The following is a 19,313-nucleotide window of genomic DNA, read 5'->3' on the forward strand; positions in this document are numbered from 1 at the left end:
GGCCCTACAACAGTTTCTGAGAGATGCGAGGATGGCGAGTGGAGGCATGGGAATGCGACAGCTGTGCAGCCACAGGAGGGAGGGGATGACACAAACGATGCTAACCCCGGCCACCAAGGAGGATATCCATGACATTTTGCAGGAGATTAAAGCTCTGAGGTGATAACTAGGTCTTGATTTTGGATCCACAAGTGAGGGTGGATGAATTGGACTGTAAAATTGAGGGCTTTGAAAACAATAGACTCAGGGCGGTCTTTCTAGAGATTAAATATGATGCTACATTACTGGACCTGGAGAGGGAAGATGTCTAGCTGAATCTTGATGATTTGAAGAACAGGGAAATTAGGAACAATCTACAGGTATTCAGCCAGGGCAATGAGGGGAGATGTCAGACGATGTCACGAAAAAGGTCAAGGCACTTAATTCCCTTTTTCTCAAAGAAAGTGCTAAGGAGGTTGCGATTGACAGAGCACATAGAGGTGGGGGGGGGGGCAGCCCCAGGTTGGTGGTTCGCTTCCATAGATATGGGAAGAAGGCAGATGTAGCTGTTTTGGAGCTAGCAAAACTCCTCTGGAATATTCAATGTGAGGGAGCTGTGATATGAATTTACCAGGACCTATCAAACTTTACATTGGCCTGTCGCAGGGACTGTCAACCACCGACCTTGTGGCTAAATTAATGAAAAGGGGATCAGATATAGATGGGCCTACCCGTTTGCACTAATATTTGACGTCAACGGTACAGATTATAGGATCACCAACAGGACAGATGCTTCCCAGGTTTTATGACTTCTCTCGGAGGAAGTACCGAACGGGCAGAATCTTTCAGCAGGCGACGAGTCGACTGTGGACCATGGCCAGCCTAGTGGAAAAGAGGGCCTGGTGACAGAAAATGTTTGAGACTGAACATGCCATTTCCAGTGAAGTGACTGTAGTCTTGGAGCGGCATAATGATCCTGGGGTGTATTTTCATAAACTGGGGGATGTAGTGCTTGAGGGCTATGGGGTGACTGGTGGGGATATGTTGTTGAGAATAGGCTGGGGTGAGTTAATCCTGGTGGGCCATTTGCAGATGGGTGTCTCGGGGGAAAAAAACAGTTTTGTTCCCTTGCGGGGGTGTCTGATGCAGACGGTAGGGGTTGTTTCTGTAGGTTTTGGGGGTTGCTGTTATAAGGGGATGTTTGGAGGGGATGGGCTACTGTTGCCATGGTGGAAGTAGAGGGAGGAAGGGGTAGGGGAAGGTGGGCAGGTCAACCAAAGGTGGGCACTTTGAATGACAAGGGTTTGAATTCTCTGACTACGCTGTTCCTTGTTGCTCGGGAGTTCTGAAGATCTGGTTTGGACATGTTTTTGTTGCAGGAAACTAGGCTTATAGCAGAGGAGGAACATTGTATCCCTAATTGGCAGATTGGCTAGGCCTATTTGGCCTCCAGGGATTCTAAAAGAGGGACGGAGGGGTGGAGGGGCGTAGGCATCTTGTTACATAAGCGCTTGAAGGTGAGTGGCCCAATAATGGATTGGGAGAAGGTGCCTGTAGTCTCTAGGCTGGGACCCTGGACATATTTTGCTTATTAGTCCTTGATGGTAAAGAAGGAACCTCTGTGGCACAAGGAGCACACCACAACTGTGGGGCAGAGAGCCGTTACCATAACAGTTCAATCATTTAGCAGTTACGCTGGCCACAAAATACACACAGCCAGCATTAAAAAACATTCAACCTTGTGTAGAAATGCAGACATAATTTGGTTAGTGAATAGAGAAAATATTTGCAGCAGTGGGATTTACATTTAAATTAATTTACGAAACGCATGCACTCCAACTGTGGCAAAACGTCAACGTATTGCTTTCTTTTTTTTCTCTGTGGTTCTTTCTAAGCTTCCATTCCTAAGACTTATACATTTATGTTTCCAAGGTAACTATTGATGTTTTGAGTACGTAGTTATGGTAATAGTCTCTGCATTTGCCTCTTCCTTCACCAGACTCTCCCTCTGTTCTAGCTAACCTTCATATCTCTATCTCCAAAACCCTGGCTATACTTGCCTCCATCATGAGGATCCGTATGAAGCCTTCCTCCAAATGCAACTCTTGGTATGCTTCCGACTTGGCCGCTTTGAAATGCAAGTGCAAAGCGGCACAGTGGAAGTGACGGGCATCTAGCTTATTCTCGGACAAACTGGCCTGTCGCCTACTCTAAAGGCAATACTGTCTCCCCATCTGCTCCAAGAAGAGGGCTGATGTCCAAGCTTGCATCTCTGGAAATCCTTAAAATCTGCAAGGAACTTGCCAACCCTACCAGAGTCTCCTCCTCCCTGCCAGGCCCTCTGTTCTGCACTGGCTGACCATTTTTCCTCAAACTCTGGACATCCTGTGCTTTGTCATCTGCTCCTTCCCCGCCCGCTCCCTTCTCTCTGCTCTCTTCCCCCATGCTCTCCTCTTTGTCTCCCATTGCTCTCGATGAGATCTCTAGAGTTAACCACTTTATGAAAGCCTCCTCTAAACAGGTGCTCCCCTGCTCCGCTTGAACCACCAAGGACAACATTGCCACCCTCGCCCCTGCCTTGGCTGACTTCTGTAAGCACTCTTTTGCAGGCTCCTTTCCTCAACCCCTTAAGCACTTACTTGTGCACCTTCTCCTAAAAAAGCCGTCCACTGACCCTTCCTGTCCAGCTAACTATCGCCCTATCTCCATCACCCCTTTTTGGGCAAACTCATGGAGAAGCTGGTCATCCTTCAACTGACCGACCACACCGAAATGGCTGGCTGCCTCCATGGCCACCAGTCCTGTTTCAGGGCACCCAGAGACGCAGAAACTGCTCTCCTGAACAACCGTGAAGATCTACTCTCTAATTTGGGCTCTAATACGGTCTGTTCTGCTCCTCCTCGATCTTGCTTCTGCTTTTGACACAGTCAACCGCTCCATCCTCATAAACCGTCTCCTTGATACCCTATGCATCCCAGACAGGGCACTGGCGTGGCTGACCTCCTTCCTCTCTAACAGACCCTCCCAAGTGCAAATGGGTCCTTTTCTCTCTCCCAACTCACTCTCTACCTGTGGCATCCCTCGGGGCTCTATCCTATCCCAATAGCTCTTCAACATCTATCTTGCCCGTCTGGCCTACCTGATCTCCCATCATTTCCAGTGTTACGCAGACGACACGCATCTCGTTAAGGTCTTAAGAATTCCTTATCTATTTTTCAGAGCAAGTGCAAGTCCCATTTTTTAAGGTTGAATTCTTATAGATCAAAAGTGACGGTGTTTAACCCTCCCCCCCCCTTTTTTAAAAACAGATCCTTTGCTTCTAGTGACGCTGTTATTGAATAAGTGGCCCACTTTGATTATTTGGGCGTGCGTTTCCAAGATAATGGTCGGTGGTGAGCAGAGGCCTCTAAAACAGTGGTCCCACTGGAGAAGTATAGTGGTGGGATTTCGTATTTTTTTCACAAACATGGCAGTGGGGCCATTTCCCCAGCCCTGGAACTGCTCCAAAAACAAGCCCTGCCGGCCACACTACATGGGGGGGAACTCTGGGGCTTTTCAAATACCAATAAACTAAGTTCTTTTGAAAACAAATTCCTTAAACTATTGCTGCTTCCAGTTAGTGCACCCTCTTCATTGCTCCACTTCAAGCTTGAGCATACACCAGTCGCATCCCAAGTTTCTTTTAAACCTGTTTTGTACTGGCTTAGAGCATGGAATACCAAGCGGCTGGAAAAGTACCATGAAGGCTTGGCTCATATCTTGAGTCTAAGCGGAGGGAAGAACCTTAAATAGTTTGCTCATGTTAAAGCAGCACTCCTGAACCTAGATATACCTGATCTTTGGGAAAACCTGCATGCTGTGACTACGCAGGAAACAAAACCACTCAAAGCAAGCATGAATTGAAGAGCACTCGAGAACTTAACAGTGGATGCTGCAAACTTAAAACTGGGCCCATATTAGCTGGAGTTCCGAATATTTCTTTTTTTTTTTATTGTGATATAACTGCATTTGGGTGTTTTACACATTTTTCATAAAATTACTCTAAGTCCATTACAGCATTAATACAAGTTCATACAATTTTCACTTGATAAAAAAAAGAAAAGAAAATAATTGGACAACAGTCGAGAATAAAATGTCATACAAACACATCTCCCATCCAGTACCCTATTGAGTTACCAATATTTTTGTGGGATGAAACCTGTGTATTGCAATACTCTTATTACATTTAGTGTCAATTTGGTTTCGTGGCCGGCAATCATTCTTTCCCAAAAGGCACTTGATGACAACCGGTCGAGTGACCTGACTGAGTTACCCAGGTATTTAACCCTTATATCCCAGGTACCATTGCAGAATCTCAATAGGTGCTCCAGCGTTTGTTTCCTTGGGTCTGAGCATTCCGTACATAGACTCCTAGTCGCTTCTGTAAGTCCCCATTTGGTCAATACTTCACCCGTCTTGATCAAATTCAAGCGTACTCGCAAGAAATTCTGCCTTCCTTTTGCATCTGGGAACTTCATCAAATACCTAGGAACAAAACCCTGCTTTTTCCCATACTTAAAAAAACATGTGGGGATGCAAGAAGACCTCACTGTATCTATTGTGGTGATCCAATCTCTTATTGTCATGGCTTTCTTGACCTTCAATGGGTTTGTGATCAAAGTGTGTTTGTCTTGTTCGCAGTAGATCAATAGATTTTCTGCCACCTGTCTAAGTTCTCTCAAAGTTAGAGAGGTGTCTGAATTCAAGTTATCTAGAAGGTCTTCGTACAGTGTATTAGGCATAGGCGCCACAATGGACCTATATAAAGAGAGTAATTTCCACTCTGCTGCGATCTTAAGAGATTTTAAACCTAATTCATATCTAAGAGTGGCAGTCTGCAGGCCTCTGGGCAAACCTAATACCTGCTTCCAGATATAACTCAAGTTTTTGCCAATCCATTGACCATAATAGAGGTTTTGCCTCAATTCCATACAGTAGCACAGGAATAATTTTTGCCAAATAGAGCTTAATTATTGGCATAATAGTTATTTTACTGTACAGATTCAAAATCTTCCTCATTTGTGCTATTAGTTGTGTACATTTGGTCAGTAGTTCTCCATACTGTGTCCCAACTGTAGGGACCGCATGCAGAATAACGCCAAGGTACACAACTTCTTTTACCACTGGAATCTAACAACCACCTATTGACCAAGGATATCTAGCTCCTTTAGTGCCCTTACTTCCAAAGGCTACAACCCTTGATTTCTCCAGATTTACCACCAAATCATTTACTTTCATATACGAGTCAAGTGCGTTGAGCAATCTTTGCAGACCGACAGGAGTCCTATCTAGTAGGACAATGTCGTCTGCGTACATAAGCCATTTAATGGCTAATGAACCCACCTTGGTGCTTGCCAGTGCTGAGGACTCTATAAACTGTCCAAAGTCTCCCAGATAAAACTTGAAAAGAAATGGTGCCACCATACACCCTTGTCTTACACCCCTATTTATACTTATGTAATCTGATAGGTGTCCCGCTAGATTTAGTCTTACTCTAGCTGAATTTCCTTCGTGGAGGTTTACTAGAATGTTTAACAGAGTTTTCAGAGCACCTTTCTGCTCCATCTTGACCCAGAGCTTATCCCGATTCACCATATCAAAGGCGCTTGACAGGTCAACAAACGCGCCATAGAGTCTACCTATGTTTTTTTTTAGCTTTATGGTTTGTTAGCGAGGCTAGTATAATACCATTCAAAGATGTAGAGTGGCCTCTCCTGAACCCTGTTTGCTGTTTGGGAATTATGTTATTCTCTTTTGCCCAGGTTTCCAATTCTCTTAGTATTAAACTAGTGAACAGCTTACTCTCCACATCCAACAACGTAATTGGCCTGTAACTTGTTGGATTTCTATGATCTCCCTTCTTGAAAATGGGGACTATAATCACCGACCTCCAGGAGGGAGGAATCGATCTATTGTCAATCACTCCCCTAAATAAGGCATACACAATTTCTGCCCACAACGTCCCATTTCCTTTGAAAACTTGGTAAGTGAGACCATTGGGGCCCACAGATCTAGACGCAGGGGATTTATTGATCAAGTTCAAAACATCCTCTCTATCAAAATTCAACCCCCAATTTCCATCTCCACCCCTGAAGATCGGCTCTCCCTGTGGTTTGTGTTATTTGTCACAAAAATGGGTCAACCAGCTCGGTTCGGGTACATTATTCATTTGAGCTATATCTTGATCAATTTTGAGTGGGTTGATGAGAGACCAAAAGTTACGTGACGAGTTGTTTTGCAGAGCATGTAACATTTCTTCTCCATCGTTTTGCCACAGCTCTTCTCTATGATGTCTGGACCAACTCCTAAAGTTGTTTTTAATTTTTCTTATCTCCACTACAAGGTCTAATTTACTCCTTGCCGTCTTTCTAGCTAATCTTAGTTGTCTCCGTGTCTCACATTTTCTTTCCCATATTGCTTCATCAAAGTGATGTTTATGGGTTTGCTGATGACCCTTCTTAATGCTCTTTGGGCAATCAATTGACCATATGAAGTCATGGAAAGTGAGCGGCAGGCAGTTTTGATATAAGACTTCGGGACAATCCCAGTTATGGAGTCTGTCCAGACCATCATTTAGACAAGCACCTTCACTCTGGTATTTAACAAGGCGATTTTTCTTGGCATTTACGACTACTCGATTGTCCCACACCTCTATTGTGTCCCTACAGCTCCAACTTATTTGTGTTACCAATCGCTTATGGTCACGTGTACCCCCATCTTTAATGGCAAAATGTGTACATTTCCCGAACCAGTTTGTGGATAAGAAGACATAGTCCAATGTTGACTCTGTGTCCCCCCTCCCCCAAGTGGTGGCGGGCGGAACGTCCCCTTCAACCGATCCTTTTAAAAGTTTTAGATCCCATTCGTCAAAGAAATCCAACCACTTTCTGCCATTAGTTATTTCTTTCATTCTTCCCTTGCCAGATGTATGTTTAATTTTAATGCATTGTGAATTTAAGTCTCCTGCAGCTACTATAAAGGCCCCGGGGAAGGTGATCCTGATGTCGCTGAGGACTACCGAAATTGACTCTAGGAATTCCAGTAATTTTTCCCTGGCCGGGTTCCAATATAAATTGATAATTATCTCCTTAGCTGTTGCATTGCCAGGGAGAGTGACTGCTCTTACCAAGAGAATTCCTTCTTGTTTATAGGGTGTAGCTGCTATTTCATTAAATAAAGCCCTTCTGCAATCAATCAATAAACCCCCCCCCCCCCATAGGTCGACCCTTGGCTTTACTATATGCTGGTTGAATTGGCAGGTTGAAACCCTCCAGTTCTGGTGTATTGACTAACCAGGTTTCTTGTAGTAGAATCAAGTCGCTCTCCCCGAATAACATGGCTCTCATTTCGTTGTTTCTAAATGAGCTAGAGCATCGTGTATTCCAGCTAGTGATTTTTAGATTTTTGCTACTAAAGAGATGCCTGCACAACCCCCAGTTTCTGACATACTTGCATGATTATTTCTGGTAGCATTGGCCAGGAAAGTGATTGGGACCCCTCTTTGGATTGGCCATCTTTCGTTTTTTGCTGTCTGACTTGTACACAAGGAACTTGTCCCTGGGCAGCTCCATTTTCCTCGGCTCCTTCAACTACTCTGCCATAAAACGGCAATTTATCATACACTTCAAGTCCTAAACAACGCAACTTTTCTCTCACATTTAGAAAAGCCTTAACCCCCATTTTAGAAACAAATCCAACTTCAGCTAAACTGGTGCGGCCCGATTCCGGAAAGCAAACATAATCAGTATCTTTTATTGAAAATAGATATAATTCGGGAAGTTTTTTTTACTAATAACAAGATCGCTCCCCTATTCAAAGGTTTACCAGACTGTCTATTTTCTTCATTAGTAAACCAAAGTCTCGGGACCGCATAAGGTGTAAGCTCTTCTTTGGAGTTCATAGTATTTTCAATCATAACTTCGGAAGAGTGTGTTATCAGTGATGGAGTCCCGCTCCCTTCATTTCCAGTTCCTACGCATTGGTCTGGTTTCTTAATCTCCAATTTGGGTAAAGAATCTTTGATCTCGCCCTGTGAATAGTCTGTCTGCGGTTCCGATGTGCTTCCCGCTTTTGCTCTTGTCATGTTAAATATTGGGGCAATCCTCAAACCGATCTCTCTCAGTATTAGGTCTTTAGAAACAATTTTCTGTTTAGGTAAGAATATTGGTGCAAGTTTTAGCAGCTTCCCTGTTGTCTTTGATCTGACGGCGTCCTGCTGATATGGACTTTTGTCTACATTTGTAGATTTTACTTCTGTCTGAGTGCCCATTGATTTTTTTTTTGTTCATTTCTACTTATTTTACTTTTTCTGAGACAATATTAGCAGGATTTTTTTTCTTTTGTTGTTTTTTTTGCTTTTTTGATACTGTTCCGCCCTGTACTTCATACAGTGGGGATTCTACTTCCAGATTCTGATCGTTCTTTTCCAGTTCGATATGATTTTCTTGGTTATCCCCCGGATCGAGATCCTCTTTACAAAGCTATTCACGTTTGATCTCCATATTTTTGAACCTTTCATGTTTTTTGTTTTCTTGTCCTGTCTACATCTAGACTTGGAGGACGTATGATTTGGTTTTTGGTTTTTCCGCCTTTCCCTTCTACGACTCTTATATGATTGCTGTGTACTCCTCTTCCATGGAGTTTCATTTGCAATTACTTCTTGTGTTGATATCTCAATTTTTTCATCTTGGTTTTCTGGAGACTGTTCAAATAATAAATCTGCAACCTGTGCCAGGCGGCAGAATTCTTCCATCGCAGACTCCGATAGAGGAGTATCATCAGTAAGTATGTTCAACCCTGGCTGAATGTCATCTTTTTTCTTGTCAGTTTCCTGCTGTTTTAAAGTATTTGTTTGTCTAGAATTGTTTTTGTTAACAAGTCCTTAATCTCAGAGTCCTCCGTTAGCAAAGAAGATAGTTGTTGTTTAATTTCACTTAGATCTTCACTTTGTTTGGAGAAGCCATCTTCCATCCTTATCAGTGTGGGCAATACTGAGCAGTTTATTACGTTGCTGTGCCCTACCACTGTGAATTCGAATTGTTCAATATCTTTTGTCATTTCCATCAGGATTCCTGTATGTGTCTGCACATCCCTTTTAAGAAGTTTTAACACTTTCACCAATGAATTCAGAACATAATTCAATGCTGGTAGGGTTGGATCCCCTTCTTTAGGATCTTGCCGAGGATCTATGTGCAAGATGATCTATTTTTAGTTCATCAAATGCAGCTGACTCTCTTCGAAAAGCTTCTGTTGAGTTCAATCTCTGTCCTTGGTATAATGGATTTTGGGTTAAGCTCAAAAGGTGGTTAGGAGTCCTTGAAAGATCTATTACTGAGATTGGTAGTTCTGGTTGTCTATTCTCAGTCATTGAGTTGGGATCCTAGTTTAAGAGCCTCAGGGAGTTTGAAGTGAGGGCACTCGGGCTATTATGCCTTAGTTTCTGGAAATAATGATCAATAGTCCCTTTTTATATTTGTTGATGTCAAAGTGAAGTCCCTTAGTAAAGTGGATGGAATGTTTTTAATTGTATCTCTCAAGAGGTCTTCTGCTGGTGTCTTATCGGCTTGAGGTTCTTGATGAATTTGAACTTCCACTAGGTTAGTATCTTTTATCAGGGTAGTCGGAATATCTGGACCTGGAATGTTTTCTTCAACCTGCGAAGATTTCCATGACCTCCCGTCCCACTGAGGAGCTCTTAGGTCATCGGCAAAGGGACCACTCCTCAGATTGTAACGGGAGGACATTTCTCAGTTTTGCAGAGCTCTTTATTGAGTATCGTAGTGGATGCTCAATACGAATTATTGTTGTTCGTTTTGTATGAGATTATTATTATTCAAGTGCAGTTCCACACTTTATTTTAGGAGATGAGATGGTAATAAAAAGGGATCAAAGGAGTATTATCTCCAACAGTCTCCCTTTTTTTCTCACCTTTATTTCTTCTACCTTTTGCCTGCAGTTGAATTGTATTAGGTCTGTTATTGCAGTGGGTTCAGAAGATAAACCGACACACAACTCACAAATGCCGCTGTGTTGCGTTTATTATGGTGGATACAGTCAGATTGTAGACACAATTCTTTTATGTGTCTATAACGGTTCAAAGAGCCCACAGAAAACTACCACTCTGCAGAGCTCTGCACACGTATTACCACCTCTGGTCAGTGGGATCAAAGAGAGCCAGTCTCCCACTGGGCGCCGGCGCCATGCGGCGCACAACTCAAAGCACAGAACACAGCACACTACCCCCTGAAATTGAGTGCCAGTAGTTTATTTTACAACTTAATCACCAGGTAATAGGCCAAAACGAAGTTACCCCCCCCCCCCCCCCCCCGTGCTCACTGCTACTGCCCTGTACCCTTACAGGCACTTATTCATCCAAGTTCGAAAATAAAACTTACTCTGGCCTATTTAGATGTAGTATGCCCGCCACTGGAGAGATCACTGTATATACATTTTAGACTTGGAATATTACCTGTAGCAGCTTTTACTGTATTTTGGAGAGATGACGCCCCTGCAAGTTGCCCATTTTGTGGTCTCTTTAAAGAAACACTGGTACATTTCCTCCTTGCATGTGAAAAGACTATACGACTAAGAAGAATCGATTCGCGACCAATATTCTTAGATTATAATATCTGCCATGTTGTTCCTGCATTATTGTTTTTAGAGCAGTGTTTATTCTTAAACGTTAATTATGCAACTGCACGCTACATATGTAGAAAAGGGCGACAGAGGAACAAGGATATCGCTATTGTTGGGGGTTAATAGTTGAACACAACCTGCAATTTGTATTTGTTGTTAGGCTTGATGGATTTTATTCCGAATAAAAGCTAATGATGATGACCGCTCTCTTTTGGGCTGCCTTCCCCTACCTCCACCTTCTCTTCCTCACTCATACTTGACTGCCTGACTGCTATTCAGGCATGGTGTTCTGCCAATGATCTCTGGCTTAATGCCAACCTTCTGTCCGGGACGCCTGTCCCTTGTTCCCCCCCACCCCACTCTCTGGCCAGACTCCTTGGGTCCCCTTCCCTTCACCCACTTGTGAGGCAAAAAACATCGGGAACATCTTTGACTCCTCTCTTGCTTTCTCTCCACACATCACAGACCTTGCCAAGAAGTCCAGTTTTCAGCTCCATCTCCTCAGTGGCATCTACCTTTCTTCATCTTCCCCCTGAAGCTCATTGTCTCCAGAGCTCTGGTTCTCTGTAGGCTTGACGACGTCAACACCCTCTTCCTCAACCTGCCTCTTTCCTCCCTTCACCCCCTCCAAATAATCGTGAATAGGACTGCAAGTGTTATCCTTGGCCTCAAGCCCAGGGACTGCATCTCTCCAGCCCTAAAATCTCTCCTCTGGCTCTCGGTAACTGCAGGGATCAAATTCAAGACCCTTTGCATCATCCACAATGCTGTTGAGGGCCTGGGACCCCTCTACATCCAGCTGTCTCTCCCGGAAATACCTCCCGGCCAGAGTCCTTTGGTCTTCTGACTTCAACTCTCTGCACATCAAATGTTTCTCCAAGCAGAGAGTGGGAGGTAGATCCCTTTCCTTGTCCCTCTGGAACAGACCCCCACATCCCCCAGACTTGAGCTGGATCTTCGGAAGTTCCAGAAACTTCTCAAGACCTTCCCTTTCTCTCCCCCCCCCCACGCTAAACTATCCATCTGCCGCTGCGAGTGGGGCCTAGTCCCTTCAGGGTCATACAGGGGCCACACTACCCCCCCCCCCAGCATCCTTTGCCAGCACTTGCCCATGGGCTCCCTTTCCCAGACTATCCCAGCTCAGTCCTCCCTGCCCACTGCACACGTCTTTCCCTCCGTCCCCCTCTTTCCCCTGGCACTTGCCGCCTTGGCCTGACCAGCACTTCCCCCCCACACCCCTAATTGCCCTGTGGGGGACTCCACTCCTGCAGTTACCCCCTTTACGCCCCCCCCTTGCACATATCACCTTGTCATGCACTTGCACTGTAGGCCAATATAACCGTTCGTTCTTCGTTGTTTTTTTTACGATTTCCCATGTACCCCCCTTCTTGTCTTGTGGCGCCTGAAAACAGCTGTGTGTAGGTGCCATACAAATGTCCAATAAATAAATAAAAATACTCTCTTGCCTGCATATGTGAATGAAATGGCCACTACTCTTCCTCATGTTTGTAGCTGCTATAAGGATGATCTACTTTAAAAAGCCAATGCATTATATCACCCTAGTTATAGTCCAGTAGACCCAGTGTTTGAATTTTGTTTCATTTTAAAAATGTACTAACACAATCAGCCTTATCTTTGAACATATATTTTGGTTGATGAGCAAATAGTTGACTAAAGCAATCTGTATATTTGTATCACTGCTTCCAATCGTAATCTAATGGTTGTGCTTTTCCAGAATCTTTGAAGAAACTCCTCCCTCCTTTGGACAGCGTCTTTGAAAGATTTTATAGCTCCATGTTATCACCTTACTCCGATGGCGCTGACCAGACCATACCACTGAACCATAAAACTGCAAACAACTTGTCAACTTTTCTGGATTTACTTGAAATTCTGGTGGCCTCTAGGCTTGCGCTGAAATCCCATTTTGCCTGCCAAAGGGTCCTCTTCCTATGTACTTCGAAAGCACTGGCCATACTTTCATCCCCTATTCAATACTACATTAGCAAGAAGCTGGTTCTTCTGCTAAAGAAGGTTCTTCTCTGGAAAGCGGGTCAAGACTTTTTGTGCGGGCCACTGGCGGCTTCCCCATTACTGCGGGATCCTTTCCTGGAGACCGACCTGCTGCTGCTGTCTAACGAGGTCCTGCGAGTTGTAAATTTTGGGCTGTTGCAGCAGATACCTGTGAGCGCTGGAGCCAGCTTCTTTGGAGGATCTCATGTACATTCAGAAGATGACATTCAAACTGGTCCAGACCTGGTTCAGCTTGGAGCACTGAGCTTGACATTACTGAAAGCATTGGAAACCAAGGTCCAAATGGAAAGCTCAAATAATGGGTTGATGCAAGGTAATCTTTTGTTGGTTTTGTGTGTGTGTTCTGTCCTGTCGTTCACTGGAATTTATCTTGCTGGTAACTACCTTTTCAGCTTAGGGGGGTGGCTCCTGTGGAAACTACTTTTCTGGCTTAGTTGTTCTGTATCTAAAAATCTATAATCTGTGATCCACATATTGCATCAATCTAATTAATTGGTTTTGTAATTTTGAAAGGAGTCCTATTTTTTCTGTTTGGACACATGGTGCACGAAACGCATCTTGGCATTGCTATTGATAACAAACAAATTAAATGAAGATAAAAATATCTTATCACTTGCATGCAACAAAATGTGTCTTTTTGTGAAATTCCAATACCTGTGAATGTTATTGATACAATTTGTGGAGCACAGATAATAGATTTTTTGACAACGATTAATAATGCTTCATTGGACGTAGCACTTGTGACCATCGATGTCTCCTACTAGAATTGCTTGAATCATTAATTTAGCAGTGCAACTGCAGCAAAGCATAAAAAGTAGCTTTTAGAGTAGATGTTCCTTCTTGAGTGAAATTCTCTCCACCTGCGAGTCCCCCCGCACTTTTTGATGGACGCATGGATTTTTGACTGATTCTGCTGAGTGAGTAGGACACTTTTTTCCACACTCGCTCCTTCTTTATCTCTATTCTTGGGAACCCTTTTTACCTCTTTTTGGTATATTGTTTCGAGTCCTGCTTTCCTCCATCTTTACTGTCTACATTTTACTGAAGTAGCACACAGCCCTTTCGGTGCAGTGTTACTGGAAGCTCCTAAAGCTTCCTCTGTACTGTTTCTTTATTTCCCCTTGGTTAATACCCTTGTTACCAAGGCAGGGATACTTTTTTATCCTACCTGTGCTTTCTTTTGTGAGATCTGCACACCCCACCTTATGAGGAGTGCAGAGGGGAGTATTGTATCCCTTTTCTCACTTCTCCAGTAATGTTTTAGTTACTGTGATAAGTCACTCTTTTCAGGATGGTGGCATTGTTCCTTTTGCACAACTTTCTGAGGCTGTCATCACAGCTGCCGTAGTGGACACAAAGCTCACCATTGACCCAAAATGGTGGCTGTACTTTTGTAAGTCCTTAACGAGATGACTTTAGGTCGTCTTCTTCTTACCTGGGTGGAGGAGGTTCCTCTAATTCCTTTGTCTTCGTTGGGATTTCCTTGGAAAGCCTGCAAGGGGTCTTTGAGTGACTGACAGGACAGGAAGAGGGGAGACTCCACTGAAACCCCCCAGCCCTTTGTGCTGCAGAGTGCCTGAGGGAAACCAGTTCAGACTGTGCGGTTGGCTGCCACCATTGAACAGCCTTTTCCATGTTTTAAATATTGCATGGGATGTGATTGGTGGGCTCAGCCAGTGTTCCTGCATACACTCATAGGTCCTGGAGCAGAAACTCAAGAAGTCGACCACTGGGTCAGAAGAATCTGAAGAAGAAGCCTGAAGGAAGAAGACACCAGCCAGTACCAGTAACTGCTGTTGTCCTGACCGCCACATCTGACCAACAGAGAAAATCTGAGCGAGATGACTGTCTCCCTGGACTGATGGGCCTAACCAGTCCCAGGATGAACTGCATTTTGCGCCCTCCCTGCAAGTGCTGTGACCTCCACGACCTGCAATTCATCAATACCCAGGGTCCTGTGCCACTGCTGTGAGAAACTAGAAGGTGTCTCACCCGCTAGTCCCAGGGGGGGATCTGTCCAGGTGGCCAGGACACAGCCATTGCTTTTGGATCCAGTTCCTGGGGGTGGACCAATGCGGTAGGATCGCCTGGGTGAGGGGTTTTATGGGAGTGAGACACCGGAGGACGCAGTATAGCTCCCGCTAACACCTGTGCCCTATCCTTTCAGGTAGGAAACGTGGGAACCTTACCCCTACCCCCTTTTCCCCTCTCCAACACTTTCACGGACAGCTCGCTGTGGGAGAAAACACTCACACCCGATCAGTGTATCTGACATATCCCGCGAGGTTGGGTAATTACAGACAATCATTCACACCTGACTTCCATTAAACTTTACCACACAAAGAAAAGGCGGAGCATGACAGCACACTCTGAGTGAGGCAAAGCACACGAAGGAACAGCAGTTTTGAGTCTGTACCTGAACGAGGAGAGAAAGATGGCCAACCAAGAGGGGTTCATAAGAAGGCAATCACCCATGACCTGTTCGGCAAGACGCTGTTACTTTAACGAAACCTTCAAGGCAGAAAGCATAAGGCCAGGAAACCAGACTGAAGAATCCTGCATTGTGTGTCAGAGATACAGAGGGCCCTCCTATGTATCTGACCAAGGCAGGGAAGAGCAGCAGCCCCTGTTGTATCGTCCTTGGCTCCAAGAACAAAGAAGCGCCAGAGAGATCAACACAGCCGGTGAGTTAGGGAGACTGATTCAAGACCGGTCTGGGTTGAAGTCGAGGTTGCAAGCGGCAACATTGTATAACGATCGTTGGAACAAACATTGTTTAACTTGTGTGATGAAAGATGCGAGTAAAGCTAAACTGCTGATGAATGTTTGAACTTAAGAAGGAAAGATACAATACTGTTAACAGAGTGGTCCGGCACCATGAATGTGCTTAATCAAAGGTCTCTGTAAGGTATCCCGCCAAAATAATCAAAAGTAGAAGATAATGGGAATAAATGTGTGAAGTGAATCATAGTGGTCCTGCGACGGTTTAAGTAAAACCCATTGCACATTCGAAAGTCGTTTCATATCGAGAGGATCCGAGCCTGAACGAGGGAGACCAAGTGTAAACATTGAGATAAAACGGGGGTCTCAGCCTGAAGGAGGTGTAAAAGCAAAAGGAAATATCGAGGCTGAGTACCCCAAAAGGAAATACACCAAACAGAGGCTTATAAAGATTCACAGATCTTTATTCTATAACTGTACAGTTTACAAAGAAACAAAGTATCAGATAGCTATCTGGCCCTCAGTACATCACAGCGAATACCAGCCCTTTCGGTGTGAGAAGTGAGAGGTACTGGACGTCTAAAAATGCACACATTTTATACATTTCTGATCATAATGCCCAGCCCACCTACAGGTTAATGATACTCGGTCTAGGGTTCGTGCCGAGTTCACTTCTAGTTTGTCCAACTATATACATGTGGATTATCTTCAGTTTGTACAGCAAGTCACAATGGCAACAGTGTATTCTCGGATTTAACAGTAAGTCTTAACAAACGTCCTATACAATGTAGTTCAACAAGTGTCCACGTTCATTATTTAGACAGCATTGTAGTTGATGTATGTCCACGGATCGGACTTGTTGGCGCAGGTAATCCTCTGTCTACAAATCAGGCATGGGACAAGGTCTCTTTACTTGACCCAAACATTCGGCCAACGGACAGTTTAGACATTAACTTATGTACAAAGGTCAGGACGGCTCAGTTACAAGCGGGAAACACTGTCCACCATTTTAGAACACAGAACTACTTTGGAGTGGAAATCAAAATGGCGGATGGACCTAAAATGGCGACTATGTCGATCTAAGATCGGAACTTTGCTACAGGGTTTTCTTCGCAGAGCGACTGGGAGACCCATGATGAACATTGAAAGTGAGAACTTGTGCATGTGAAAATCCTGATATGTCTAGAGTCTTGAGTTGAATTTGAGGTTGAGGTGGCGCAACTGGTGTACGTTCTGGCACTAAGGTGAGAATTCCGTCTTTGAGGAGGCTGGAAGATGGCAGGGGGAGACTGTGGGCGGCCAGGAGCATAACCTTGCGTTCCTATCGGGTAATGGAGCTGGTGTAGTTCTAATGGGCTCCCCTGGAATAGTGGTGCTGGCTCGCAGGATGGGTCTGAGGGCGGGGATAGTCCTGAGGGTCGGGGTAGTAATGGGAGAGCGCTCGCATTGAGCTGTGATCTGAGGTGTCTTGGAAGGAAGGAGCTCTTTGCAAGGCCCGTTGGCATTTGGGCGGGTGCTTTCTTTGGGGGATGGCTTGTTGGAAGCTAATGCAGGGCGGTTTGTTTGGGGCTGAGGCATGGCAGAGCATAATAGCCGCATTCTGCGTGGGTGTGTTCGGGGTAGTGTGGAGCGCAGTAGCTGCTCTCTGCGTAGATTTGTTCGAGGCTAAAGCAAGGCAGAGCTTAATAGCTGCTCTCTGAGTGGGTTTGTTCGGGGTGGGACAAAGCGCAATAGCTGCTGTTTGCATGGGCTTGTTTGTGGCTATTGCTTGGTGGAGCACGGCTGACGTTCGCATGCCACGGTCGCTGGGAACTATGTGCGACGCGTGAGTGTTGTGGAAGTGGAGTTTCCGAGCCCGGCCTATGGCGAGGATAGGCCGTGTCTTGTGTAACAGTGGAGGTGGACGTGTCTCTATTTGGGTTGATTTTGAACCATGCCTGGTCGGCACGCACATGAGTTCGCATTAAGCAAGCGCACAATTGGCTTGATCGGTGCAGTCGTGGCTTTCATCAAAGGATGCGATGTGGCACAGGTATTAGTTTGAAGTTGGGGGCTGCTAACTGTGCCAAAGGTGAAGAAGAAAGCAAGTCGGGCAGGGGGTGGGGGCGTGTCTTAGGCAGTGTTGGGGAGCAAGACCATCACTCACAGTGGAATTTACACTGGTAGTACACCTGGGTGCATCAGGCTTACCTTTTGCCTGGGGGTATGTCGTAGCAAGGCCAGGCTGTTTGGGGCAGCGTGGGGTTTTGGTGCCTGTAGGACGGCGGCCATCTTATCCGGGCGTGCTGATGCCTTGGGTCTGGATGTGGATGTTACAAATCTATGGTGTGCGGGATTGGCAGAGGTAGCATGGCGGGTGGGATCTGATGCTCCATTTTGCAGCGCCTAACACTTGCGGAGCACAACACTGTGCCCTTGGCCTGCACAGGATTTGCCGCAGAGTGTCGGGTGCGTGGATTTTATCAGACGCATAAAGGAGCGTTGAGCATGACGTAGACAGTCGTTTAGCGTAAAGATCGGGCAGCGTGCTACAATGGTCTCTCAGTTTCTCTATCTTGTGCTCTCTTGCGTTCATGCCCTTGCTCGCGCTCCCTCTCTCTCTGTCTCTCTCTCTCTCTCTGTCTCTCTCTCTCTCTCTCTCTCTCTCTCCTTGTTCTCTCCTTGCGCGCTCTCTCTCTCCTTGCGCGCTCTCTCTCTCCTTGCTCTCTCCCTCGCTCTTTCGCTCTCTCTCCTTGCTCTCTCCCCTATGTAATTGTTACTATCTGATCTTTTTCAGCCATGCAATAGTGTTTTCCGAGATTGTACTTGCTTATCGAAATCCATTTTGTTGCATGGGTTTACATTTTTGTTTGTGTTGTGTGCCACTGCCTCAGTGGTGTGCATGCGCTTCAGAACAGAATGTGTGTTAGTCGCTATAGACATTGGTCAGTGATTTCTGGTGGATGTGAGCGCTTAGTCATAGTGGTTTCTTTCTTTCGAAATCGCCATTTGGATTTTGACACTATGGCAGAATACAGATTTACTCTTTTCCACTCCCTCTGCTTCATCGGGGCACGCTAGCATTATAAAATATAAACCTTTCTTGGATGTGGTCTATTTAGAAATGGATGAGGGTTTGCTGTTTAGTCTTCCAATACCATGCATGCTTTGGTATTACTATGTGACTCAATACGATAATTATTTATGTTTGTTTCTAGGTGTATTTCAAAGTTTCATGTTTCAGCTGCTGGAGTTCCTGAAGAGCCATCTGCCTTCTCTGAACAATGCACATTCATGTGAGTGGGTCTCTATGGTCTTCATAGAACAAGACGATGATATGCTGGAGACGGCTAAAGCATTGCTCAACGTGTATGTGAAGTCTGATAGGTGGGTACATGCAGTGCTTAATTTGTAAGAACATAAGTGGCAGGGCCAAATACTTTCTAGCATGCCTGTTACACATTGGGGTGGGCAACGCCTCGTCCACTGTTGACACTACTCATGTCTACTCCATACGGTGGCAACATATTTGTGGTTAAAACTGCAACTCCCCGCGGTTAATTGAGGATAATGGATGCACTGTGCGATTTACATTATATCAATCGACGTAACATGTTAGTTGTGTCTTGAAATGAACTAAATGTTTGTGTTTCTTTAGAACAAATCATCATTAACATTTTGTTCTGATCCTATTGATGGCAAGTGGAAAATTAACATCTATACACAGAAAAAAAGAGCAATCATGCTTTCCTCCTATGGAGATTGATAGACGCATGCAGGAAAAACCAATACTTAACTGATTAACTTGTCTATCAAACACTGCAGCAAGATTGTTTTATATAGGGCTTCACTCATGACAGGAACTCCTCTTCCATATTGGCCTTTTCACTGACCTTTCCCTGTGTGGGGGCTGCTGGCTGTACGTTTGT

General features: G+C 44.9%; 1 protein-coding gene across 2 annotated transcripts in view; it reads left to right on the forward strand.

Moving 5' to 3' along the window:
* Positions 1-19,313, forward strand: part of LINS1 (lines homolog 1) — a 142,450-nt gene that overhangs the window by 88,340 nt on the left and 34,797 nt on the right. For both annotated transcript variants that reach the window (XM_069625031.1, XM_069625032.1), the window contains exons 5-6: positions 12,389-12,997; positions 18,603-18,771. In XM_069625031.1, the coding sequence (XP_069481132.1) occupies positions 12,389-12,997; positions 18,603-18,771 (778 nt within the window). The remainder of the gene's footprint in view (positions 1-12,388; positions 12,998-18,602; positions 18,772-19,313) is intronic.

This window comes from Ambystoma mexicanum, chromosome 11 (genome assembly GCF_040938575.1).
Source record: "Ambystoma mexicanum isolate Mex_15411 chromosome 11, UKY_AmexF1_1, whole genome shotgun sequence".
In the NCBI taxonomy this organism is placed as follows: domain Eukaryota; kingdom Metazoa; phylum Chordata; class Amphibia; order Caudata; family Ambystomatidae; genus Ambystoma; species Ambystoma mexicanum.